General features: G+C 40.9%; 1 protein-coding gene across 1 annotated transcript; it reads right to left on the minus strand.

Moving 5' to 3' along the window:
- Positions 1–13: 13 nt before the first annotated feature.
- On the minus strand, positions 14–26964 carry LOC138743813 (zinc finger protein 271-like; the record flags this gene model as incomplete). The annotated part of the gene is made up of 4 exons (XM_069899416.1): positions 14–1680; positions 2498–3475; positions 10729–10780; positions 25085–26964. A coding segment is annotated over one exon (1131 nt), but the record flags the coding sequence as incomplete, so codon positions are not given.

Here is a 26964-nt window from a genome sequence, read left to right on the forward strand (position 1 = left end):
TTTCAAGAGAAACACTGGAGCAAGGATCCCATTTATGCTCCAGCGGACTCAAAGGATCCAAGATATTTATATATATATTAATTCCAGTGAGACAATTAGCTCAGAGGTTTGTCTCAAGGAGCTGATAAACAGATTAACACCGTTGTTTTCATCGTTATTTTACATTGTCACAATATGGAGCTTTACATAATTTTCCGTCTGTACTTAAAATCTGGACTATCCCAGCAATAAACCATTAACTGCAACGTAGCTGTGGATACACTGAGGAAACTAACTTGGGAAACCCACATTTCGGGAGGAAGATTTGTGATTATTTTCTGAGGAAAATGTAAAGAATTTCAATAATTTTATCCTTTGATAGCTGCATCAGGATGCAACATGATTTCAGAATTTCTATTTGGTTGAATCCAGTAGAAGGTGATTGGTCAACTAAAACAGTGGTTTTCGAACCTTTATTCTGTGGGATAAAAGGTCCTCTCCTTTATTTCTTATTTATATTAGATAATATGTACACATTAAATTGATATAGCTTGATGCTAAAAAGATTTGATTTTTTTTTGACTGGCATGCATAATTGATCATACTCTTACAGTCAGATTAAGGCCTACCAAGATGCATTCTGGGCTGGTCCCATACGTTACCATTGGTCCGTTTCATTTTAACCACTTCCTATCCATATATCTGTCCGTCCATTTTGAACATCGTGGTTGTACCCGTTCTGGAGCTTCCTCAGCAGTTCCTACCAGGTACCGATTAACCTCAGAGTGAATAAATTGTCCCTCATATCCCTCTTAAATTTCTTACCCTCTTCTTAAAACTTAGCTTCCTAGAATCGTCCACCCTAAGAAATAAACAGTGGGCATTAACTTTATCCATGTCTCTAATGATTTTATAAACCGTCTAGCCTTCTATTCTGGGTCATAAAGACCCAGATTATCTAATATCCCCATATAACTCAAGTAGGTCTGACACCCGAGTAACAATGCAACATTACAGTTATTTTCATCTTTCAGTTCTGTGTAATAATGTGGATAGGGCATCTGAACAAGGCACAACCGACAATTAGGAATAATATGCTATTGTCCAGCCTACCAGGCAAAATGTTCTCTGTTTAAAGAAATAAACAGCAGTCCTGTCAATAAATGGCAGGCATTCCGACGCTCTGGAACATGTGGGAATTGTTTGTGACATTTGGGGTATTTTGTTGTGAACTTTGCCATTTTAATATACTTTAATAATCTGAATATTTAAGTAGGAGGAATAATTGGTGAGTTCACAAATAACAGAAAAATTGTTTAAATTGTGTAAAATGTGGAAGGTAGTGCTTGGTTATGAGGTATTTTAATGTGTTCGTAAAATGGACTGTGAAATTGAAGGTGAATTAAATCATGATAAATGTGAGATGATTCATTTCGGGAGTACTAATGAGGTTAGAGCATATATTATGAATGGTCATATTCCATTACACTGAGAGCTTGGTGTAAAAGGAAAATATACCTGTTGGTTACAAATAGCAGGGATCTGAATCCAAGAGCAAGATTATGCTCCAACTTATTAAAACACTGGTCAAGCTTCTGATGGAATACTGCAACGAGTTCTCATCATTATACGATTGGACGATGTGATGTTGCCGGAAATAGTACGGAGGGTCCTCATCTGGACATAGCTTGCATTAAAGGCCTTCAGTGATGAGGATGAACAGAGGTATAGATCTGATAAGATTGGAGCCTTCTTGGATAAAAGCAGACTTAAACACCCTTAACTGTAGTCAAAGACACATTAAAACATTTCCACCACATATAGCCATTTGACTTCTAACATTACACGCCTTTTCACAACATACTTTCACTACTCCATTCCCTTAAGTGTTCCAGCACTCTGTTTCCCACCCCCTTGTAAATCTAATTTAAATCCCCTGGAGCAGCACTTGCAACCATTTCCGCAAGGATGTTAGACCCCCTTAAGTTCAGATATAAATCTTTTATTCAAGGGATTAATTTTGTTAGTTTCAATCTTATATCTCCATGTTTTGTAATTTCCAATCTTTCAGCTTGTAGCAAATCACTAATAAAACAATGGAAAATGTATCAATAGTTCCCTTGCTAGAGTAGTTGAGTTTGGGTATTTCTTTTTGATCTCGTTAGACAGCCACATCATGGCTCCTTTCACTTTGAACAAAGTTTTCACAGATTCATCATTTTGCAACTTAGATAACTCCTCTTGGTATTTCACTGGAACTTCAGATAGCCCCACCAGCAATGGCTGAGTTAACTAAGAGGGAAAATTCATTGCCTTTAAATCAATAAATCTATTGTTGAAGATGATAACTAACGTTTTCAAATGGTCAACAATAACATTTGTGGCAGGATTTATTCAACCAATAGAAATGTCTGATATTTCTTGCAGAAATATTCCTTTGGGATAATTCTAGAAGTGTCATGAATCCAAATATCTTAGTTTTTGCATCAACAAGCATCATATTTATCAATGTACTTACTTTCTCAAAAATGTCTGTCAAGTAACTCACATGAGCTTTGACATCTGTTGTTAGGAAGAGCTTCATTTCAGATTTATCCTTCAAGAACTTCCTGAGATCAAACAGTTCCATAAACATTTTGAAGCAGTTTCCCTTTGACAACCACCTTACTTCAGTGTGAAGCAATGATCTCACACGTTCTGCATTTTTATTGACACAAAACTGCTTAAACAGACATTCACATTTGCCATTCAGCCTTGATGCCAATGATACACTTGATCACAGAATGCAGTATCTTGGCAACTAAGTTTCTTCAGTGGATAACACAATGTGCAACCAACATTTTTGGATCTTCATCCTTCATTAATTTTAAACATCCTGTTTTCTTTACCCATCATAGCAAGTGCATCATCTGCAGCATTTCATTTTCATCCAAATAATTTTTGAGCTTGCTGTAGATATAAACTGCATTTGTGGATGTTTCTAATGATTCACAAAACATCTCTTCTTGAAACTTTTCCTGATTAATATATCTCACGTATGCCAATAACAGAGCCTCACTGTCCCATACAGTAGATTCATCCAATTGTATTGAGAACTTATGTGATTTCAACTTCTTAAACTGTTTTTCAACATCTTGACCCATGTCATCTATTCTGTTGCAGACAGTACTATTACTCAATGGCATTGCTCGGACATCTTTGTCATCCTTTTGCAGAATTGTTTTGAGAAATAATGATATTGCTGATTTAATCTGTTCCTTACAAATCCTATTATTCTTCCCATGTTTTTCCATCAGCAGATAAATTTCATAGCTCACTTCATGGGTACGATGCAGGGCTGTAGTTTGCGCAGTGAATGAAGTGATTTTTAAAATCTACTTTCAAACTTCTATTTCAGTGATTTAAAATATTCCATTTTCAAATTGACATGGTTTGGATATTTTATGCTCAAATGATCTTCAAGATGACCTGCTTTCATTGCTTCATTTGTCCAAGTCTGTTGGAATAAAAGGCAAAAAGGTGCACATTCATTGTGTACAGAAAACTTAAAGAACTCCACTGAATGTCGATGAACCTTTTGCATGCTTGGTCTGCTCATTTTGAATAGACAACAGCGCAAGCTCCCTGAAACAGATTATTTGATATTTTATTATGTTTTAGAATTGAAAAATGTACTCAAAGTAATGATCAAATCAAAGGAAGCACACTGACCCTAAAAAAAAAACAATAGTGTGATTTCTTACATTTGTGTGTGCATGTGTGTGTAACACCACATGTGTTTGGAATGAATTTGAAATATTGTAATTGCTTATTTTGTGGTTTAAAGTGAAGTATTCAAAAATGATTAGCAGGCTCAAAGATCAGTATTCTTTCAGGCCATACCATCCACTCGATATGTTTTACCCCGGTTTAATTACCCCAAATGCACCACTTTCTAATTTTCAGAGTTAAATTCCAGCACCCATTGCTTGCTCAACTTCTCAGTTGATCTCGGTTTTGTTGTAACTTTGAACAACTTCTCCCATTATGCTTTCACTTTTGGCATAATCAGTAAAATTTCTAATCATTGCCATAGACAATCATTTCTAAATATATATGATGAAAGATAGACCCAGCACACCACTGGTCACAATTGTCCAATCTGATGAACCACTCTTACCACCCCAACCACCCCACCCCACCCCACCATAAAAGTCAGTTTTCTACCTCATCCAATGATCCCATAAATTATAGAGCAAAAACAATCTGAGGAGGGTCGAGAAACACTGCGGCATCAGCATGAGAAAAAAAAACCCAGTGTTTAATGCTAGAACTTTACATCATTGAAAACATTGACCATTCCTTCTCCAACCAATGCCATTGATCCACTGATTTAATCTGGCAGATTATTTATTTTTACTGCAGATTCCAGAATCAGCAGTCATACATTCTAACCTGGACTATCCTATCTGTAGGACTTGACCATGGGCAGCATCCTACCCTAGTCAGTACTATTGCTGAGTAAGGGCTTAGGGCGTAGGGCCAAAAAATGGAATGCCTGTCCCTTTCCAATGGATAATGCCTGATATTCTGATTTCCTCCTGCCTTTTTGTGAACTGCATTAGTTCCAAAGCATCTGCAGACATTTTTCTTTATAGTCTGCGCTGGTCAATTCTGTTGTCAACTCAATAAACTTTTGATACTTGATCTCCAAATACAAAGTACTGTTTGCAGATCCATGTCTGCAAATATCTGACTTGTGGACAATCTGTGAACATGGACAAAAATTTTGACATTGGCACTATCTATGAGAATTAATTTGCCAGATGTACTTGGCTGTTGACATTGGCTGCCTGGAGAGATCCAAGTGCGAGTGTGTACCCCACTTCCCCCCACCCCCCAGAAAAAAGACATACAAATGTAGATGACTGGGTTGAGCTAATCAGAGCTGGAACAGAGTATGTCACTCACTGCCAGCTGTCACCCATTCTTCCCACATCTGCTCACTGTACAATCATAGATGTTTCTGTGATCCTCTTTCATATACTTTGTTAATTTCTTAACAATGGAACATTTTTAATCATGTTAAATCAAGTCACATATTTGTCATTCATACCAGAACCACAGTGCAGATTTACATAAATAGAAGTTAAAATAATCTTCAGCCTTATGATCTTGTCATTTTTGATCTTCCCCCACTGTTTATTATTAAACACATATGTGATGGGTCTCTGGAGATCAGTCTGCTGGCCAAATAATGCCTCCAGTGGCACACAGCTTCCACTATGGCCTGGGCTTCCTTCTCAAAGGCCGAGTGGCTGAGTTCGGGGCCCTGGAGGGTCCAGGAAAAGAATGTCACGGGCCTGCCTGCTTGGTTCACCATAGTGGCCAGGGTAAAATAGGAGGTCTCACTCTCCACCTGGAAAGAGATGGATTCATCAACGGCGTGCATCGGCACCTTGGCAATCTCATCTTTAATGCCCTCAAAGGCCTTTTGGGCCTCTGCCAATGGGGGAAACATGGTGGTGTTCACTAGAGGGAGGGCCTTGTCTGCATAATTGGGGATCTATTGAGTACAGTACAAAATGTACCCCAGGCACCTTTTTGCTCTGAGGTTCTGGGGCAGCGGGAGTTCCAGAAAGGGGCAATGATGCCATTCTCCACCACATACCCTAGTATGACCAGACATGAAGTGTGAAACATGAACTTCTTCTGGTTATATTTCAAGTTCGTGGCTTTGGCCGTGGCAAGGATTTTCTGCAGGTTTGCATCATGTTCCTTCTGGTTATGGCCACAGATGGTGACATTGTCCAAATGTAGAAATGTTGCCTTCAGTTTATGGTAATCCACCATGCAATCCATCTCTCTCTGGAATACAGACACTCCATTCGTGAGGCCAAATGGGACCCTGAAGGAAATGGTAGAGGCAGCCATCAGCCTCAAATGCTATGTACAGTCGATCCTCCAGATGGGTCGGGATTTGATGATATGCCAACTTGGGATCAATGGTGGAGAAGACCCAGTACTAGGCGATCTCGTTCACCATGTCGGCTATGTGGGGGTGGGGGAAGGTGTCCAATAAGGTGAACTGGTTGATGGTCTGGCTGTAATAGATGACCATCTGGTACTTTTCCCCACTTGTGTCCTCCATGGGCTGATGCTGGGTTCTGTTACACCTTTAGCTAGCAGTCACTTTACTTCTGCTTTTTGTGGTGACCAGTTTGCAGTCAGGAATGAAATTCTCAAAAAGTGGGGGGGTTAGTGGAGGGACCTGGATGATTGCCAGTCTGCAGGTCGTGTGCCCTGGGCTGTGTGTGGAGAGATGGGCAGGCTATCCAGGAATTGATTGTTTTGAACTGTGAAGGGGGTGGGTGTGGTGGTGGATCCCATCAAACTGCATCAGTACACTCCTTAGCTGGCATTGGATGTCCAGCCCAGTATAACAGGCGGGCAGAGATGGGACATGATGAGGTTTGAAGATTTTTTAACTTATTTTACATATAATATTTTTTACATATTTAGGCTCACTGTGCAGCATCCACAGATTTGAGTGGAGTTGGATGCTGATGCCAGCAACACCGTACACTTTTCAAGGGCATCAGTGAGGGAATGGCATTATACAGAAACTTTCAGTGCTCCCCATGTCAAATAGGCAGCCTGTGACATGGCCATTTACCTCTATGTCCATCATGGATCGCGCCAGTTGGAGTGGCCTGTTCTCATCCAGAATGATTGAGGCCAGAGTTAGATCATTCTCCAAGTCATTGCTTCTGTGATCCAGAGGCGGCGTCTACCAAGATGGTCATCCCCTTGGATCGCACGTGGTGGGGTGTGGAAGAGACACCGGAAGTGATATCGAGTGATATCGTCTCAATTCCTTTCCCGCTGTTCAGTTCCATGCTACCGGAAGTGATGCCGGAAGTTGGTTATTCCCAGATGGCGACGAGGATAACGGCCTGCATACTATGCTTTTAAAGGAAGGTTTGGATTGACTGGCACTGGTGTAGTGTCCCTTCCTCCTGCAGTTTGAGGACGTGATGCTTCAGTCTGGAAAATTATTTTGATGGTGCAGATTGGCCACAGTAATAGCAGCAGCTGTTAGTGATCCCCTGAGCCCCAAGATGGTGGGCCTCTGCTCCCCACCTGGCAGCCATGCAGCTAGAGGAGTAAGCCTCTTCATTTTACTGGGCCATTTCAAGCGATCATGCTAGCTGCACGACTTCCTGTCGGGTCCTATTTCCATTCTCCAGGAGACTCTTATGATTTGAACAAAATCCGACCACTAACCCATTATGGATGAGCTCCTTGTCAGCTCTCATGTCTATGCACCGACAGGCTCATCCCAGCTCGCACATGGCCCTCACAAGGTAGTCTACTGACTTAGCTGAGGCCTTACATCAGATGATTAAAAGGTAACAAACATACATCAAGTTCATAGGGGCATCGCATTATCATACTTGTCACAATCACAGATTATTCGGTAAGCTTGGTGGCCAACTAATGAGAAGAATTGATTGTACCTATCTACGTCGTCTGTGATCTGATTGCGCCTCATATAAGCATTCAGCCAGTTTAGCCACATGTTGAATTTGATGGAGGCCTCTGGTTCCCTGGGATCGGTCTCCAGCTTCTCTAAGCGAATCCCCTTGTCCATAGCAGGTTAGTCAGTCAGGTTATTAAATTGATAGGCTCTCAATAACTACAAGCAGACTCAAATCAAATAATTAAAGGCTTCAATAACTTGAATGACAGGCACATTTTCACATGCTGCTTGCCCGATCCCAAGGCTAGTATTTGCATGGGGAGGGGGGTATTAAGGTGACTCAGCCTTTATTAGAGAATCATATGGAGAGGAGTTACAGGGTTTGAAGCGGGCCAGCCTGTACATTATGGTAATGTCATTCATGCATTTTCATGTTCCACCACACGACCCAACCACAAATGGTTTGACGAAGTGGGCTGTTCAGATAGTGAAGGAAGTCCAAGAAGAGAATGACAAGGAATTCACTTAGTCTCAAGCTTTTACATTTATTGTTTAAATTCCGCCTTACATCACAGACTACAACTGTGCGCACTGCAGCAGAGATGCTGATGGGAAGTTGCTGCGCCTGGAAATAAAGGCAAGAGTGGAGAGAATGCAGGAAAAGAAGGAGGGACACGATCAATATGTGTGAGAAAGACAGTTAAAACCACACAACAATGTCTAAGTGAGAAACAATCAGAAATGGCTACTTGGGGTTATTCTTAAGCAGAGTGGGCCTGAATCCTATGAGGTTAAGCTGACTTACAGTCGTGTTTTCTGATGACACCAGGACCATGTGGGCTTACGTCATGATACGTACTTAGAGATGGACAGCTTCACTGAGTTCCAATGAAGTTTCCAAACTACTGTGGAAGTATTCCTCAGAAACTTCCCAGAAAGAGAGACACTGGCAAAGGGGCCTGGGTCCCTGAAGGGGACAGACATTCCCACATGGACACACGGGCCCCAACACCAGATATGCCCAGTAGTGCCAGCTGAGTCATGGGGGCAGTGCACAGATAACAAGTGCACTCGCAAACCTCCTGACAGACTAAATCTTTGATTTGTATTTTGTGCATGTTTAATTCTAGTGGGAGGAGAAGTGTTGTAATGTGAGCTGCTTTTAAAGTGAGACTGGTAGGGGTATACTTCCTGTCTGACGTCTTTACTTCCTGTGTGCCTTATATATAGCTTGGGGGCCATGCTGTGTGCAGAGGAGAAACAACAGACGAAGATGACAAGCCTCTCCATGTATGTATGGTTTACCTGCGCCAGATAAAGTTATTATTTCGAGGAAGTTGTCAAGTGGTTTTTTTTAATTAGAAGTTACCGCAGTCTTTCAAATGAAGCAACACTTCACCTGTGAATCTGCACGGGTCATCCACTGCATCAGATGCTCCAGTTCTGTCCTTCTCTATATCCGTGAGACTCGACACAGACTGGGAGATCATTTCATTGAGTATCTTGGCTCTGTCCATTGTAATAGCAGGGATCTCCCAGTGGCATACCATTTTATTTCCCCATCCTAATCCCATTTCCACATGTCAACCCGAGAAATCGAGAAAAAAGAGGGTTGTGCTAGAGATGGATTGAGTGAATTTGAGATCGATGAAAAATGACAGTGAAGTTAATAAGGTTGATGAGTGCATGACGTAGTAACAATGTAGTCATCAATGCAGTGGAGGACAAGTTGAGCTGCAGGCTTGCCACATATATTGCTCCACAGATTCCTTTTGTTTGTAATCTCTCTACATAGCCTCCTTTGAACCCCCAAGTTGCCGGTCGTTGCATCCTCTGGAGCATATGGAAGCGGGGCAAGTGGTTCAGTAGCACTGCCTGTCACCATGAGGTCTAACATATGCACTTATGGGTGCTTCATTACCCATAATTTCCCACACAGCAGAAACCGCTCTGGGTAACGCACCTGTAGCCTCTCCACCCTCCGAGATGCTCCTCCAGTGCTCTTCGCAAACCTCACCCCTGGCTGGAAGCCTGTGGCCACCAAAAGCCGGCAATGTAGTAATGAAAACAGGAAATTTATTACAAGCGAGGTGCGCAGACTGCTGGACGAGGGCATTATCGAACCTAGTTATGAGTTCCTGGAGGGCCCAGGTTGTGGTTGTTAAAAATGGGGAATAGTCACAGATGGTAGTTGACTACAGCCAGACAATCAACCAACCGCTTCACGCTTCTGGATGCATACCCCTTCCATGACACCCCAGTTTCATATGTGGGTTGTTATGCTTTTGATTTTGGGTATATCCTTTAAGCCTCCATGCTTTGCTCTTACCATCACTCTGACACATTAATCTTGGTCTTTACTGTCCACAAGATCTTTCTCCAGAATTCTGCAGGTCTTTTAAATACTACTTGGCAAACTGTAATCTGGCCATCCTGTTTCTGTCACTAACCACTAGTTTGCATTTTGCAGTGTAGCCTCTACATTTCTGTTCATGAAGTCTTCTGCATTCAGTAATAATTGACACATCTATCCTTGCCTCCTGAAGAGTGTTTCTGCTCTGTCAGACAGGTGTTTGAAAATTTTTCATTATGCTGAGAATTATTGTCATCAGCAGTGGAGGTCCTTGGCCTATCAGACCCTTTGTGATTACTGAGCCCATCAGTATGTGTTTTCAAATAGTTGACCTTGGTAATCCTTAGGTTTGGGTGATATCTCTTACTGTTCTTTCAGCCTCATAATGGCTTCTTTGACCTTCATTGGCACAACTCTGGTCCTTGCGTTGTAAAATGGCAACTACAGACTCCAAAGGCGATCAAAAAAATTAGAAGCAAGCCTGTTATACCTGCACCGATGAATGAAACCTACCAGAGTAACCACAAAAACCTGTGAAGCAAATTGTTCCAAACATTATGGTGCCCTGAAATGAGGGACTATGTATAAAAGGTGCTCTAATTTCTACAATGTCAAACCAAAATGTTTATAAACAACCTTGAATGTGCACTTTAATCATATGTGAATTGTTTGATTACAAATTTTAAACTGTGCCACAGGAGCAAATAAAGGAAAAAAAAGTGTCTTTGATCCAAACATTATGGAGGGTACTGTATATAGTCTTTTCCTTGTGTAATTGTGTTTGTGTCTTCACAAACCAAATGCTTGGCTGAAGGTTTGGCCACATGCAGAACATGTATAATTTTTCATGATGTGATTAAAGCTTTTTGCTACATGATCAACAGTTAAAACTATTCAGTATATGGATACACTGTATCAACTCATCAGAACTTACCAAATGTGTGGTTAAAGAGCTTCTCATTTTCAAATTATTGCTTCCTACTTCCCTGTGAAATGAATGTGAACAGGAAAAAGGAAATATGAACAAGAACCTATAAAAACAACCGGCTGAGAATTTTAGCTCAATGAATCTGTTAATTTGTGGCACCAAGATGAGAAAAACATGGTGTTGAAAGCTACCAGATTGAATTAAAACCCAACCAGTTCATTTATGTTCTCATTACCCAGAAGGGAGACAGAGGGATGAGGGAAAGAGCGAGGGAGGGGTTTAATGGGAATTGGGGAAAGTCCATATTGTTGCTGTCTGGTTGGAGACTGCCAAAATAGAATTTCAGGTGTTGTTCCTTCAATTTGCGGGTGACCTCAACTTGTTAGCACATGAGCCATAGACAGACATCTTTGTGTGGCAATTGGGTATGGAATTCAAGTGATTGGCCACTTGGATCCCAAGGGGATTTTCCAGATTTTTCCCTTGGGGGGCCTTTAATGGGCTATTATCGCAATCTTTGCCTTTGACACCGTGAGCAGGAAAGGGCTTTGGCAAATACTAGAGCGCCTTGGATGCCCCCCCAAGTTCCTCAACATGGTTATCCAACTGCAAGAAAACCAACAAGGTCGGGTCACAGACAACAGACTCGCCAAGGCAAATAGCGCCTTTGGAAGACGACACAAAAGAGTCTGGAAAACAACCACCTGAACAAACACACAAAGATCAGCATGTACAGAGCCGTTGTCATACCCACGCTCCTGTTCGGCTCCAAATCATGGGTCCTCTACCGGCATCACCTACGGCTCCTAGAACACATCCATCAGCGCTGTCTCCGCTCCATCCTCAACATTCATTGGAATAACTTCATCATCAACATCGAAGTACTCGAGCTGGCAGAGTCCACAAGCATCGAATCCATGCTGCTGAAGACCCAACTGCGCTGGGTGGGTCACGACTCCAGAATGGAGGACCATCGCCTTCCCAAGATCGTGTCCTATGGCAAGCTCTCCACTGGCCACTGGGACAGAGGTGCACCAAAGAAGAGGTACAAGGACTGCCTAAAGAAATCTCTTGGTGCCTGCCACATTGACCACCGCCAGTGGGCTGATATCACCTCCAACCATGCATCTTGGCGCCTCACAGTTCGGCGGGCAGCAACCTCCTTTGAAGAAGACCGCAGAGCCCACCTAACTGACAAAAGACAAAGGAGGAAAAACCCAACACCCAACCCCAACCAACCAATTTTCCCTTGCAACCGCTGCAACCGTGCCTGCCTGTCCTGCATCAGACTTGTCAGTCACCAACGAGCCTGCAGCAGACATGGACATACCCCTCCTTAAATCTTCGTCCGCGAAGCCAAGCCAAAGAAAGAGAGACCGCAATCTAAAGTTTTTGGATTGTTATAAGATTCGATGCTGTGTTGTCTATTTCCAGGTTGGTGTCACTTAGTACCCACATGTTAGTTTTTTTCCAACCTTATATCATGGTTGGGGTTTTGAATTAATGCTTTTCTTGTAATCTGTATTTCAATATATATTGCTTAATATTTGTATTATTGTAAACTTCAATAAATATCTTAAAAAGAAAGATTTTTCCTCTTTGGAAGAAAGGTGGTACTGTGTCACAGTGAAGATATACTTGTTGAGGAATTTATTCTCGTATTTGAAATATTCCAGCCCAGAGAGCTGTAGATGCAGTCATTGTTATTCTCCATGAATTTATTCAGACATTTCAACAAGGATGAGATACATAGTAGGAAATGGTGCAGAAAGCAAGGAATGGAATGAAAGTAAAGGGCAATATGTTGATGCATTTCCATAGAATGGAAAGCAAAATCTTGCACACTGCAAAGTTCAATTTTTAAAAAAAGTTGGAAATGCTCAATGGCTACAGATTCGCTGGCACGAGAAATGTTATAGGTTTGAGGAACAACTATGACCTCTACGTGATTCATAATTTCTCTGTGATGAACCAACTGTTCTATCCATTGCACTGATATCGCACTGGAATGTATGTGGTCCTCATGGCCATGCTGCAACCAGGAAACGTCCTTCTCCATTTCTTTGCAAAACAAAAACGTGATGGGAAGCCGCTGCACTGTTGATTTACTGATTGCAACAAGTTGTCACATGCTTGTTGGGGCTCACGACTTTGACTAAGCAACTGAGACATATTCTTAAATTTGTCAAACACCACCTTTATTCCTGAAGCTGGACAGCGCATGCTCTGTCCTGATGGGCACTGGTCATCGGGGAGTGGCACGGGTGCGCACTACCCTCCTTTAAAAGTTCAGTTTATTGAATTCTTAATAAAAACAATAGATGTTCTCAGGTCAGGCAACATCAATGCAAATATTCGATGATATATTGCGATAAACGTTTGAAATTACGTAATCTGGGAAGTGTTTAGGAACAATAAGGGGCATTATTTTGTTGAAGGGGTACAGTCCAAGCCTCCCAAGGAGGAAATAGAGGATGACGATGACAGCTTATTGCCATGTTCATTAAATGCAACACACAAATGAACTGGAATTCTTACTTGTTGTAGCTAAACAGGTACACAAGATGTACCAAATAGAATAAATTACCACAATACACCAAGATTAATATATATACTTAGCTACGGCTGCAGCAAGTAAAAATATTTGGCACATCACTACATGGTACTTATGCATGTGACAATCAACTTTCATTACAACAGGATAGATAATGTAAATATTCACATTTCAAGATTCAAGATTCAATTTATTGGCATTGTAATTAAAGTGTCCTATTACATGAAATTCCCTTTTGCCCGCTGCAAGCCAGACAGATTCACTGCCAGCTGAAGTTGCCTAGGCACCTCTTGCATTTAAGAGGATAAAGATGGAGTCACATTTTGCACTAGGATGACTGAATATACATCCGATTGCTCAGTGGTTAGATTTTTTTTTTCTTTGGCTTGGCTTCGCGGACGAAGATTTATGGAGGGGGTAAAAAGTCCACGTCAGCTGCAGGCTCGTTGTGGCTGACAAGTCCGATGCGGGACAGGCAGACACGGTTGCAGCGGTTGCAGGGGAAAATTGGTTGGTTGGGGTTGGGTGTTGGGTTTTTCCTCCTTTGCCTTTTGTCAGTGAGGTGGGCTCTGCGGTCTTCTTCAAAGGAGGTTGCTGCCCGCCAAACTGTGAGGCACCAAGATGCACGGTTTGAGGCGTTATCAGCCCACTGGCGGTGGTCAATGTGGCAGGCACCAAGAGATTTCTTTAGGCAGTCCTTGTACCTTTTCTTTGGTGCACCTCTGTCATGGTGGCCAGTGGAGAGCTCGCCATATAACACGATCTTGGGAAGGCGATGGTCCTCCATTCTGGAGACGTGACCCATCCAGCGCAGCTGGATCTTCAGCAGCGTGGACTCGATGCTGTCGACCTCTGCCATCTCGAGTACTTCGACGTTAGGGATGAAAGCGCTCCAATGGATGTTGAGGATGGTGCGGAGACAACACTGGTGGAAGCGTTCTAGGAGCCATAGGTGGTGCCGGTAGAGGACCCATGATTCGGAGCTGAACAGGAGTGTGGGTATGACAACGGCTCTGTATACGCTTATCTTTGTGAGGTTTTTCAGTTGGTTGTTTTTCCAGACTCTTTTGTGTAGTCTTCCAAAGGCACTATTTGCCTTGGCGAGTCTGTTGTCTATCTCATTGTCGATCCTTGCATCTGATGAAATGGTGCAGCCGAGATAGGTAAACTGGTTGACCATTTTGAGTTTTGTGTGCCTGATGGAGATGTGGGGGGGCTGGTAGTCATGGTGGGGAGCTGGCTGATGGAGGACCTCAGTTTTGTAAATCAGGGGTTGTGAGCTTGTTCCTTGCTGGGGCCTTCTTTCTATGAGGGGAGCTGGCCAAAGTCGCAACCCTCTGTCTTCCTTATGGTAGATAAAATTACAGAATTTCATGTATGTTACATTCTAAAAGTAGTATTACGTGACAATAATGGAACCTTTACCTTTTTATCATTTATTCTTTGTATTTTTATTCTCTCTTTAATTCAATTGAGTATACTATTGTATTAAAGTAATCGTATTAAAGTAACCGTTGAGCAATTAAGAATTTTGGTGCATTTGTGCCTTTTGTACAATGTGTATGACAATAAACTCATCATTATTTAGATAGCACCTCCAATCATTCTACTGATTTGTTGAATATGCAAAGTTAACTATACTGTACCAACCTATTGAATTCAGAACTGTGACTAACCAGAACATGTATCCCTTGTTTTCAGAAGTGAAACTGGTATTAGTGTTTGGAAGGAAACTCTCACATGAACCAAAATCTGACCTGGGAATGGGCCCATAACAAAGGTTCAGGGATTCACCACAAGATTATTTTTTTGCATAAACAAGAGTTTATAAATGATTTATTAAGTGAAATTATAGCCTTGGGTCTTGCCAATTAAACTTTTTGTTCCTAAATCCACAGGGACTTGACAACGGCCTACATTAATGGCAATACAAGACCTGAATAATACACTCATATATTGATTCATCTGCTGTGATGTTAACATGCAGCCATTCCTTTTATCCAGCCATATCTCTTGTTTGGAGTCACATCCCTAAATACTACTACATTTCCTTTCTCAGAACTTTTCCAACATTTTTTTTTTTTTTTTTTTAAACACGCAGCAAGGTCTGTGGAACTGACAGCTTAGACATCAGATAAGTACCCGTCAATTTATTGTCTTATCTACATTTCCCACTGTCTTGGGAGAGTTGCCAACTTGCTGAGGTTCATCCCACACTTTGTTCTTCCTCCTTCCATTGGGAAAAAAAAATCACCAGTGGGAGATCATGCCCTGCCACATTTAAGGACAATTTCTTTCCCATTGCTTCTGAACAAACCTCATATTGGTAATGTTGCCTTGCTGCTTTCTCACTGATCTCTCTGTAATTGTTCACTGTGTACTGTTTTTACTGCTGTAGTATGTATAGGGTGACTAGGTGGACTGCTTGAAAAATGAATTTTATCACTGTACTAGATTAATATTAGGGGGGATCTTAACCAACAACAATTTCTTAATCCAATTACAGGAAATATTAGTTATGTTGACCTCCTGCGCTAAAATCTTAGAGCAAATCTCGATTAAATGCAGGTCCTGCTATGTACCTCAAGAGTTCTCACCAGTGATTCTCACCAGAGTTTACATCCCTCCCGTTACAGATTACAAGCAGGTATGCAGAGCTTCATGATGTGGTCAGTAAGCAAGACTGCCCAGCCTGAAGCACTACAAATTTTAGTCGACGACTTTAACCAGGCCTGTGCCAAGAAAATCCTGGCTAACTACCACCAGCATGTAACCTGCTGTACCAGAGATCCTAGCACACTTTCTCACTGCTGCACCAAGAGAAGAAAGGCCTACCCTTCTTTCCTGAAACTGCACTTTCACAAGTCTGATCACCTGTAAATGCTTCTGGCTTCATAAAGAGCCTAAAAAGAGAGGCTCTGGAGGTCAGGACAGCTAGCATTTTATCAAAATAGCTGGGGAGTCACTATCTTGGAGGACCTTATGCACCAATAGCATTTTGAAGAAAGCACGTCAGCATCTCTATGTAAGTAATTTGTCAAAGTTTGGCATGACATCAGAAACCCTGGCAAATTTTTACAGAGCTGTGGTAGAAAGTGTGCATCATGGTCTGGTATGGATACACCAATACCCCTAACCCTAAAGCCCTCCCATAGGTAGTTGATACACTGCAGGACCTCACAGGCAAAACCTTTCTCACTATTAAGTACATCTACAGGGGGTACTGTCATTGGAGAGCAGCAGTAGTCATCAAAGACCTTCGCCACCCAGGACAAGATACAAGATTCAATTTATTATTATAGTAATAAAGGTGTTGCATTACATTAAATTTATTGCTTCTGCAAGGCAGACAGATTCGCCACCAGCAGGAATTGCCTCTTAGAATCAGAGAGAAGCAGAAGAGAGCCTCCCAGAGTCTCCACGTGTCCGTGGATTTGTCTCCAGTGCTTCCGCAGCCCTCACAGACACACAGAGTCCAGTTCAAACCATCAGCAACCTGAGCTCCAGATTCGAACCTCCAACGCGGTCAGGAACCCTTCAACACCCCTTCACATCTCAGCTCCGATACCTGGTACCCCTCCAGCCAGTTCAAGCCAGTCTCCAGCATGCTCTGTTCTCACTGCTACCATCAGGAAAAAGGTATATGTACCACAAGACTCACACCACCAGATTCAGGAATAGGTGGTACCCCTCTATCATCAGACTCCTCAAACAACAAACTCAATCAGATTCATTTTAGGACTTATTTTGCACTTTATTGATTTTCTTTTTATTCTCTCTGTATTGCACAGTCTGTTTGTTTACATGTTTTATGCTATGTACAGTTTATTATTTGCACCACCAATTAGTGATAATTCTGCCATGCCCGCAGGAAAAAGGAATCTCAGAGTTGCATTTGATGTCATATTTGTACATTGACAATAAATCTGAAATCTGAATTTCACCACCACTCAGCCAGAGCAAACTCATGATCCCTGATTTGGTAATTTCACCCCTGAACCTTTCAGTGGATGGACACAAACTTGAAGCAATCCATTACTTGGCCAATGCATATCTGGCCTGAGATTGAAAAACTTTAATCTCTCCTTTGTTTATCACATAACATAGATCAATACAGTACAGGAAAAGGCCACAATGCCCATGGAACACAACAAAATTAAAGTCAATCTCTTCTGCATGCATGTGACTCATATTTATCTATTCCCTGCATGTTTTTGAGGAAATTTCACATTCATTTAGCTTTATGTCTCACTCTTCCAGTTCAAGGCAGGCCCAAGTGGCCTCTAATTTCACTGATCTACTTCCCACATGGTCTGTCTACTGAGGGCATTTCTTAACAAGTATAATCTTGACTGGAAAAGCCATGTTAAAGAAGTCACTGTTTAAGAAGTCATAGTTTAAATTATTTACAACAAATATAATCAACAATTAAAACGTAAAATAATCATTGGGTCCATAGCCTAGCAAGAAGCAGTTCTTTCATATTCATTTGATGGGAATGCAGGTGTTACTGACAAGGCCATATTTATTCAACATCTTCAAGTACCCTTGAAAACATGCTGATTAGTCACTTTCTGAATCCAGTTTTGCTACATGCATACACAGACAGTGCCTCATTCTTTGAGCTGTAGCAAATGGAATGGAACAGTATGCGATCATCGGAGATCATCTACTTTCTGATCTCATTGTGGAAGAGTCAATGATCAAGCAGGTAAAGGTGATTGTGCCAAAGAAACTCTTGGAAGCAGCTTCTACAGTGATATCCTTCAACCGTCATGAATGATCTCCATCTCCATTTACACAAACATAAGGACTCCAGCCTACAGTTTCCCATCTTATTCTTAATAACATCAGCATTGTTATAGCTCTATCTGGTTGTATGCTATCTTAATAGCAAGAACAATTACTGTTGTACACATATTGCCCTTAACTATTTTGGACCCATGTACTAAGCCCAGCAAGTGCTGCAAAACCCAAACTGAGCATTGGTAAGCACATTGTTGTTGTTAATGACATTTTCAGACTGATGACGTAGCAAGTTAGTGAACAACATTTCCCTTCTCTTTTTGTGGACAGGACATGTCTAAGAAATTTTGCGTCCATTTCTGATAAATGCCAATGTTATTACTACACTGTAAGATGATGGACAGTGACATAGCTTGTTCAGGAGTGTAAGGCTTCTGTGCCACAGCACAGTTGTTGTTAATGTTTCAATGTCACACAGAATCAAATATGTTGACTGAATACTGCCTTCTCATAATATTGTAACCCTCAGAAGCACTTGGCACATCTGGCTGAATATGAGAGCACATATTTTTCTTTGACATTCATTTGCCAAACTTCAGCATTACCACAAATAAGAATGTTCCGTCTGCTTGACTACTCAATCATTCTTCCTATCCAGTTGTGTTCATGAAGAATCCTTTAACCCTTCATGCCTGCTGCACCTGTGGGGGTCATCTGTTGTTTTGGTCAACCCTGCTTGTGATGGCTATAATGGATTTTTCTTTATCATTTTATCACCTTGATCAATTCATTGTTTGAGCCTTAAAAACAACTTTTATGTACAGAAGATAGACATTGTTTTCGCTTAATTTCTTTGCAGAGCCAGTGTCATTAGTGGTCTTAATTAGCCAAATTAAAAGACTTTTTTCTAGATGCAGCTACTCAAATATCACCTTGTTGAGGTGGGATGCAGGTTGTGTGTGTGTGTGTGTGTGTGTGTGTGTGTGTGTGTGTGTGTGTGTGTGTGTGTGTGTGTGTTGTCTGACACAGGAATGCATCATAAAGCTGGGGTGAATACAAAGGGAGAACAGATTTTTTTGTTAATGCCAAAGTCATAATTTCCACACATGGATTTGTAGTTTCCTGAACCATGAACTCCATGAACTTGCACAATTAGGCAGAATCCTGTTTGACACATCACATCAGTATTTCCCATATCCATCGATACAGATTACAGCACTGAATCAACAAATGAACAGCAGGAACATCTGCATAACCTAAGACTGACAAAATCCATATTAAAACAAGTGATTAATTCCTATTATTCTGTGGCATTCAAGATGTGGGTTTCATCCAATGTCTTCAGAATGGTGTCAGGCAGAGTGATAGTCATATGGGACTTGATAGTTAGGGAACTGATAGAGATTCTGTGGCCACAAAAGAAGATAGCGTGTTGCCTCCTGGGTCCTTGGATCCAGGATATCTTGGAGCGGTTGCAGAATATTGTTAAGGGAGAGTATGAACAGCTGGAGGCCATGGTATAGATTAGTACCAATGACATAGGCAGAAGTGGGGTAGATGTCCTGCAAAGTACATTTGGGGAGTTAGGAAGAGCTTGAAAAGCAAGACCTCCAAGATGGCAATCTCTGGATTCCTTCCAATGGCAAGATCTTGGGAAGGTAAGAACAGGAAGATAGTGCAGGCAAATGAGTGGCTGATGAGCTAGTGCAGGTGGCAGTGTTTCAAGTTCTTGGGTCATTGGAACCTTTTCTGAAGAAGGGGTGGCCTGTACAAGTAGGATGGGTTGCACCTTAATATCCTGGTAAGGAGGCTAGCTAGTGCTGTTGGAAGTGGGGGGTGGAAACCAAAGTGAAGAAGCAAAGGAAAAAGCAGTTGGTGCACAAAGAGAGAGAGCTGTAACGGAGTTTGTGTTGAATGACAGGCAAAGTGGGGAAAATTCCATCTACAGGGATGAGTTGCAATGCAACAAGGACACAGAATGAAAAAAGGAGAAAATAAAGGGCTAAAGGTTTTGTATTTAACTATCTACATGGCATAAGAAATAAAGTGGATACATAGTACAGCTACAGATTGTCAGGCAAGATGTGTGGTCATCACTGAGTCGTAGCTAAATGATAGATGTCATTGGGACCTGAATGTCCAAAGATAGAGTGTGGAGAGGCAGGGGTAGAGTGGCTCTCATGGTAAGGAATATCATTAAATTATTAGAAAGAGGGGTCATAGGATCAGAAGATATAGAATAATTGTGGGTTAAGAAATGGCAAGGGTATAAAGACACTGTTGGCTGTTCTGTACAGACCTCCGAACAGTAATCGGGATGTGGACAACAATTGCTTCAACATTAAATGTGTCAGAGGGGCAATTTTATGGAGGTCATGGTGAAATTTTACACATGCAAATAATTTGGGACAACCAAGTTGGGATTGGATCTCAAGAGAGAGAATTTTTAGAATGCCTACAAGATGGTTCTTTCAAGCAGCTGTTGATGAGCCCACTAGGACAGGATGTAGAGCAGTGATTTTCAAACTTTTTCTTTCCATTCTCATACCATTTTAAGTAGGTGGTCTATAATTAGTAAGGGACCACTTAAGGTGGCATGTGAGTGGGGAAAAAAATTAAGAACCACTGCTCTCGACCCAATTGTTACTGAAACAGTTAGCTTGAGAAAATTGTAATTGGCCCATATCCTTTGGAGTTAATGAAACTATGCACATAAGTCAATTTGTTAAGTTTAGTGGTTTTCAAATTTTTTCTTGCACTCACATACCACCTTAAGTAATGCTTTACTAATCACAGAGCACCTATGGCATAGGGATTACCCAAGGTGGTATGTGAATAAAGAAAAAAAAAGAAAAAATCAAAAACCACTGCTGTAGAGGATTGCATGATGTGTTATACTGCAAAGGTGATTAGAGCATTTTGGATAAAGGAACCATGGGGGCAGTAATAACAATATGATCGAGTTCAATTTGACATTTATCAAAGAGGAATTAAAGTCAGATATGTCAGTATTTTGGTGGAGGAAAGATCATTATTGTGGCATGAGAGAGGAGCAGGTCAAAGTAGATTAGAGGGAAGTATGAGAAGGAAGGACCAGAGCAACAATGGATGGAGTTTCTGCAAGAAATAAGGATGGTGCAGGATAAATACACACCAGAAAAGAGAAAATATTCAAACGGAAAAATATCTGAACTATGAAGTCAAAGCCAATGTAAAAGTAGAGGGCAGACAAAAAAGTAAAAAATTGTGGGAAAGTTGATGTTATTTGGTACCTACTTTCTTACTACATTTTTATTACTTTTTTTTGTTGCCTTCTACAAGACAAACTTTTGGGGAGTTTTTAAATTTTCCAACTAATTTAAAGCTTCAAGTAAATTAAGAGTAAAATAGAGGTGAGAGTTGACAGAGGATCACTGGAAAATGACACCGGAAACATAATAATGGGCGATAAGTGGCACAGTTGGTGTAGCAGTTAGTGCAACGCTGTTACAGTACTAGCGATCGGAATATGGGTTTGAATTCCCCCACTGTCCGTAGGGAGTTTGTACATTCTCCTCATGTCTGCATGGATTTTTCCCAGAGGCTCTAGTTTCCTCCCACCATTTGAAATGTACCTGGAGTTGTAGGTTAACTGGGTGTAAGTGGGTGGCACAGGATCATGGGCCAAAATGGCCCTGTGCTGTATGTCTAAATGTTAAAAAACTACCTATATATATTTTTTAAAAATAAGGAGATGGCAGATGAACCAAATTACTATTTTGATTCAGTCTTCACTGTGGAAGACATTATCAGTGTACCGGATGTCCAAGGCGACTAGGGAAGGGAAGTATGCAGTTACTATTTCAAGGAAAGCTGAATGGTCTAAGGGTGGGTAAGTCTCTCAGACCAGATGAATTGCATCCTCAGACACTGAAAGAAATAGTGGTAGAGAATATGAAGGCATTGGCTATAATCTTCAGGAATCAATGGATTCTGGCATGGGGCTGGAAGACTGGAAAATTACAAATGTTACCCCACTGTTCAAGGGAGGGAAGCAGCAGAAAGTAAATTATAGACTGGTTACACTGACATCAGTAGTTGGGAAGATGTTGGAGTTGATTGTCAAGGATGAGGTTACAGAGTACCTGGAAGCACATGACAAGTTAGGCCAAAGCCAGTATTGTTTTCTTAAGGGAAAATCTTGCTTGACAAACCTATTGGAATTCTTTGAAGTGACAAGGAGGTTGGATAATGAAGAGGCAATGGATATTATGTATTTGGATTTTCAGAAGGCCTTTGACAGGTCTACATATTTCATATGTAGGGAGAGCATTGGCTGATTCGCAGGAAGAAGAGTTGGAAGACGGGGATCATATTATGGTTGGCTGCCAGTGCTAGTGGTGTTCCAAATGAGTCAGTTTTGGACCACTTCTTTTTATGTTGTATATCAGTCATTTAGATTATGGAATAAATGGCTTTTTGGCCAAGTTTGCAGATGATAGGTAGGTAGGCAGAGGAACAGAAAGTCTTAAATTAGGAGACTGGACAGAGAAGTGGCAAATTAAATAAATGTTGCAAAGTATAGTGATGCACTTTGGTAGAGAAATAAACAGGCAGACTATTTTCTAAATGAGGTGTGATGAGTGTGCTATGATTAATCTTTCATTTAATGTTAACTGTATTTCATATTTATATGACAGTAAGGTTATTTTGTGGGATTGGTTTCAGGGGCACAAAGACAACACATTTGCATTCCAGAGAGAGAGAGAGAGAGAGAGAGAGAGAGAAAAAGAGAGAGTTTTCAAGATGGCAGCGGATGTCATCTCAGAGACAGAAGTCTGCTGTGTCTATGGTTGAAGCAGTGATGATGAAAGCTTTTATGATGGTTCTTGAGATACTGAGCACAATGGACTGTTTAGTTAAGAAGTATTTGCCTCGTCAATCCTAGACAACTCAGAAGCACGAGAGAAACAACATCAAACAAAGACAATTACTTGTATTTTAAGTTGGAAAGACAGATTAAATTATGCTTTTTAGCATGAAGATGTTAAAAGGTTCTGAAAGATTTTGAAGACTGTTATGATTTCATACCATATGCCATGAGAATTGCAGGAAATATATTATTGAAATCAGAGACAAAGAAGTTTGTTGAAAGGCCATCTTGTATTGACAGGATTGAAAAAGCAGCCTCCAATTCCTTTAAAAGGAAGGCTGCCTGTGTTCTCCTTAATAAAAGGAGGAACACAAAAAGTAGTATTTTAAAAGAAATAGCCACTCCGATGGCCTCTAAGAAGAGGGCAGCCTCCTGTCCATGAAAAAAAAAGGTCATTCTTGATTAAGAAAAAAATCAGCGCGGAAAACTCTTAGGCAAGATTATAGGGAGTTTGTGAAATCACTCGTTTGAAGGAACATTGCTCTAAAAATGGCTCTGCAAAATAAAGTTGTAAGTTTTAAAGAAGACATGATGTTTCAAAATGCTTCATAATTACTTCTGAACTGGAATTTAAAAATCTTCAAGTTCAACATAGGATGTGTGGTGCTGAAATTTAAACTGGACATTTCAGAATTATGGCAAAATTGGAATAGTTTGGGATTTAATCACACACACACACACACACACACATTTACATTTGCACATAGTAGGAATTAAGTAAGAAATGTCATGTTTTTAATAGTTTACTAAGATCAATTATTTTGAATTTACTATTGTCTGGTGAATTTTCCATTGCTATTCCTTTAATAGTATTAACAAGATTTTATTAGTTTGTAATGGGGAGAAAAATTAAAAATTCCAGATGCAAAGGGACCTGGGAGTCCTCATGCAAGATGGCCTGAAGGTAATCTTGCAGGTTGAGTCAGCAAAGAAAAAGGCAAATGGAATGCTGGCATTCATTTCAAAAGAAATAGAATTCAACAGCAGGGATGTGATGTTGAGGCTTTACAAGGCACTGGTAAGACCTCACGGGGTTTTGTGAGCAATTTTGGACTCCTTATTTAAGAAAGGATATGCTGACATAAGAGAGGGTTTAGAGGAGGTTCCCAAGGATGATTGTGGAAATGAAAGTGTTATCATATGTAGAACGTTTGATGGTGCTTGACTCTATTAATGAAGGGGAAACTGAAACATTTTGATTGTTGAAAGGTATGGACAGAGTACATGCAGAAATGTTGATTCCCATGGTGGGAGAGTCTAGGTCCTTGGACACAACTTCAAGACTGAAGGGCATTCACTTAGAACAGTGATGTGGAGGAATTTCTTCAGCCAAAGGATGGTGAATCTAAGTTGTTGCCTCAGATGGTTGCAGAGTGCAAGTTGGGTATATTTAAGGGAGAGATTGATTAGCCATATCGTCAAAGGTTATCGAGAGGCCGGACAATGGGGCTATGGGAAACTGAATCAGCTCATGAATGAATGGCGGGTCAGGCTCAATGGGCTGAATAGCCTTTCTGCTCCTCTGTCTTATGGTTTTATTAAAATAGGCAAAATATGTATTAAAGTTGTTTCATAGTGGAATCAAATTTTACATAAAAAGGCAAAATACTGCCGAACTGTAAATTAGAAATAAAAATGGAAATGCTGATAAAACTCAGCAAGTCAAGGCAACATCTTGAGAAAGAGAAATGTTTCAAGATCCATGACCCTTTATCAGAATGCAAGTTGTTAAACGATAAAGACAGAGGAAAAGAATGGAAATCAGAAGAGATCAACTTGATCTGGAAATCAAATAACTCTCATTGCACCAGGGTCGAAATCCTTTTGACCTTTTTTTTAAAAAAAAATTACAGTAATACTGGTTCTTTTTTAAATATGCCTATTTTAAATATTATTATTGACCTTTAGATGGCTAAATAAAATCATAGATCAAGGATGGCCACAATAACTATAATTGTACCAGGTTCTTAAATACTTTAGACTTTTTTTTTTACATACAGTAATACTGACATTTTTTTAAAATATGCCTATGTTAAATATTAATATTGTCATTTAGATAGCAAATAAAATCAAAGATCAAGGATTGTCACACAAATAAATAAACATTTTTCAATTGTTCCTGGACAGGAAATTTAAACCCATAATTTTACCTTCAGTCAGGTGATCAGTCATATCACTAGCCAGTCTGGCCACATTTTCTCTTTCTTTCCTGTCTCTAAGTATATTTGTCTAGAAACTGTTTGTTCCAAGACTTTACTCATTCATGAGATGTGAACAAGGGTAGTATCTATTGGCCACCTTTGGATTGATGGCTTGCTCACCAGGCAGTTGAGAGTTGACTACACTCCTGGATCAAGTATGGACGCCGGATTTCCTTTTGTAAAAAAATGCAAATTCCATGCATTTAATCACAATCCAGTGGTTTCATAATCAGATTTATATAATGACCTCAATTCAGGTTCCCAACTGCGAAAGTAGGATTTGAACATGTCTCTTCATGATTAATGTGTCTGGATAACCAGACTGGTAATATAATTGTTAAGCTTCTAAGCTTGGAGCTGAAGCCAAGGAAGAATGTAACTGGGACAAGCATCTAACACAGCTCAAGAATGTGACTTCAGCTGACCTTGTGGATAATGGCGAGAGATGAAAACAGCCAAAGAGTTGCTTGACCATGGACTGTAGCCTCGAAGGACTGCAAACAGGTTAGAGTTTTGTATGTACTGCATCAATTTTTCCTGAGCTCCAGCCAATGGGAAAAACAAAAAAAAGCACAATTATTTATCAAATATTTATCCAGGTCAGTTGTGGCTTCATCATAAACATGTATGGCTGGATTGATCAGTCTGCTACATGATATGGTTACAGTGTCAATAACAACAACGTCCAACACTTGCAATCACTTGTGGAGTTGCTGGTGTCTGAGCAAGTTGTTTGACTGAGTGAATCCCTTTCCACACTCACAGCAAGTGAATGGTCTCTCCCCTGTATGAACTCGCCGGTGTGTGAGAACATCTTTTTTGCTTTTAAATTTCTTCTCACAGATGGAACAGTTAAAAGGCCTTTCATCAGTGTGAACAAGTTGATGCTCAGTAAGATGAGAAGACTGTGTGAATCCCTTCCCACACACGGAGCAGGTGAATGGCCTCTCTCCGGTGTGAACTCGCTGGTGGGTCAAAAGATCCGAAGAATCAGTGAATCCCTTCCCACACTCAGTGCAGATGAATGGCCTCTCCCCAGTGTGAACTCTATGGTGTCTAAGAAGGTGGGATGAACGAGTGAATCTCTTTCCACACATGGAGCAGGCAAATGGCCTCTCACCAGTGTGGACACGCTGATGTTTTCGGAGATGCTTTTTGCTTTTAAAGCACTTGTTACAGTCAGAACATTTGAAAGGTCGGTCATCAGTGTGAACATGTTGGTGTGTCAAAAGATGGGATGAACAAGTGAATCGTTTTCCACACAAGGGGCAAATAAATGGCCTCTCTCCTGTGTGAGTGCGTACATGCGTCAATAAATCTTTTTTACTTTTAAAACTCTTCTCGCAGTCAGAGCATTTAAATGGTCTCTCATCAGTGTGAACAAGTTGGTGTGTCAGAAGATGGGAAGACTGAGTGAAACCCTTACCACAGATTGCACAGGTGAATGGTCTCTCCCCGGTGTGAGTGCGTTGGTGTATTAGCAGATCTTTGGTGCTTTTAAAGCTCTTCTCACAGATGGAACATTTAAAAGGTCTCTCATCGGTGTGAACTCGCTGGTGTGTCATGAGGTTTGACAAAGCATTAAATCCTTTCCCACACTGTATGCAAATGAAAGGCCTCTCTCCAGTGTGAACTCGCTGGTGAGTATGAAGGCTCGAGGATTGGGTGAACCCTTTCCCACACACAGAGCAGGTGAATGGCCTCTCCCCTGTGTGACTGCGTCGATGAGTCTCCAGTTCAGATGGGTAACTGAAACCCTTTCCACAGTCCCCACATTTCCACGGTCTCTCCGTCGCACGGGTGACCTTGTGTCTCTCCAGGTTGGACAA

The sequence above is a fragment of the Narcine bancroftii genome, chromosome 10 (assembly GCF_036971445.1).
Source record: "Narcine bancroftii isolate sNarBan1 chromosome 10, sNarBan1.hap1, whole genome shotgun sequence".
Lineage (NCBI taxonomy): Eukaryota > Metazoa > Chordata > Chondrichthyes > Torpediniformes > Narcinidae > Narcine > Narcine bancroftii.